This window comes from Cupressus sempervirens, chromosome 4, assembly GCF_028749045.1.
Source record: "Cupressus sempervirens isolate cs-2001-9-10 chromosome 4, ASM2874904v1, whole genome shotgun sequence".
Taxonomy (NCBI): Eukaryota; Viridiplantae; Streptophyta; class Pinopsida; order Cupressales; family Cupressaceae; genus Cupressus; species Cupressus sempervirens.
Window position 1 is genome coordinate 348,677,895 of NC_143121.1, and position 996 is coordinate 348,678,890.

General features: G+C 43.9%; 1 protein-coding gene across 1 annotated transcript; it reads right to left on the reverse strand.

The window, feature by feature from the left end:
* Positions 1-232: 232 nt before the first annotated feature.
* On the reverse strand, positions 233-670 carry LOC149561461 (DELLA protein RGL1-like; the record flags this gene model as incomplete). The annotated part of the gene is made up of 1 exon (XM_089827819.1): positions 233-670. A coding segment is annotated over one exon (438 nt), but the record flags the coding sequence as incomplete, so codon positions are not given.
* Positions 671-996: the final 326 nt, after the last annotated feature.

The window sequence follows — 996 nt, forward strand, 5'->3', positions numbered from 1 at the left end:
GAAATAGTCTTGCCTGATACCAAGCCGGATAGCTTAACTTCTTTTCTCTAAATCCCGCCCCTGTTAAAAAACACCTCCACATATCCATTTTAACGTGTCTCACCGTTCTGTCCTCCCCCTTGCAGGCTATAATGTTTCTCAATTGACTCCCACAACACAGTGCTTCATACTTTGCCCTTCTCATATCATTTCTGTCGGGCAGCACGGCCTCCAGACAATCAAAGTAACCGCTCTAATACAAGAGCGCTTCCGTGAACCGGTCAGAAAAAAAGGTGGAATTATGCTGTCCTTCTATCTCCAAAATCAACATAATCTGGGGATATATTTTCCTGATTACATCGACAGTATTTCCAAGAACAGCAGGTTTATATAATAAAGTTCTGAGAACGGTTGGAACATTCACGGCCACGAACTCCCATGCTCTGACAGTGAATAAACCTTCGTTAATATCTTCAAACTTTGAGACCTTTATTGGGCAGTAGGAAAATGGGACTTCCACAGATTTAGCAAACTCTGAAAGCCTTCTTCCGCTATCTTCTAGGTCATCAGAGTTTATACCAACGGCTGTGATCTTGAGATGCTTAGCGGCAGAAGAAGAAGATCTCACGGAGAGGGATTGAATCAACGCCGTCCATTGACACCCAGTACGAATTCCCAAATCAATCACATGAATTCACCTCCTATGCCTCGCGGCATCAATGATAGCTTGGACGGCCGTAAATTGTAGCACTTTGAGAAAGGGAACTACAGTAGTGCAGAGACCAAGTAAAGAAGAAAACTCAGCTCTTGCATTATCTTTACTGCAGCTCTCGGTGAAATCTTTCTTGTAGTTGTTGGTGAAATGGGGGGTTATTTCCTTCCCCCTATTTGGCTTACTGCTAGTGTGGCGTTCGATTCTCTCTTGGAGGGCTTCGGAAAAGTAATAACAGAGCCTCTCTAAAGGTTTCCTAGCTGTGAAGCTAAATTCTTGCACTGTTTCAGCAGCTTGCAGGCTTC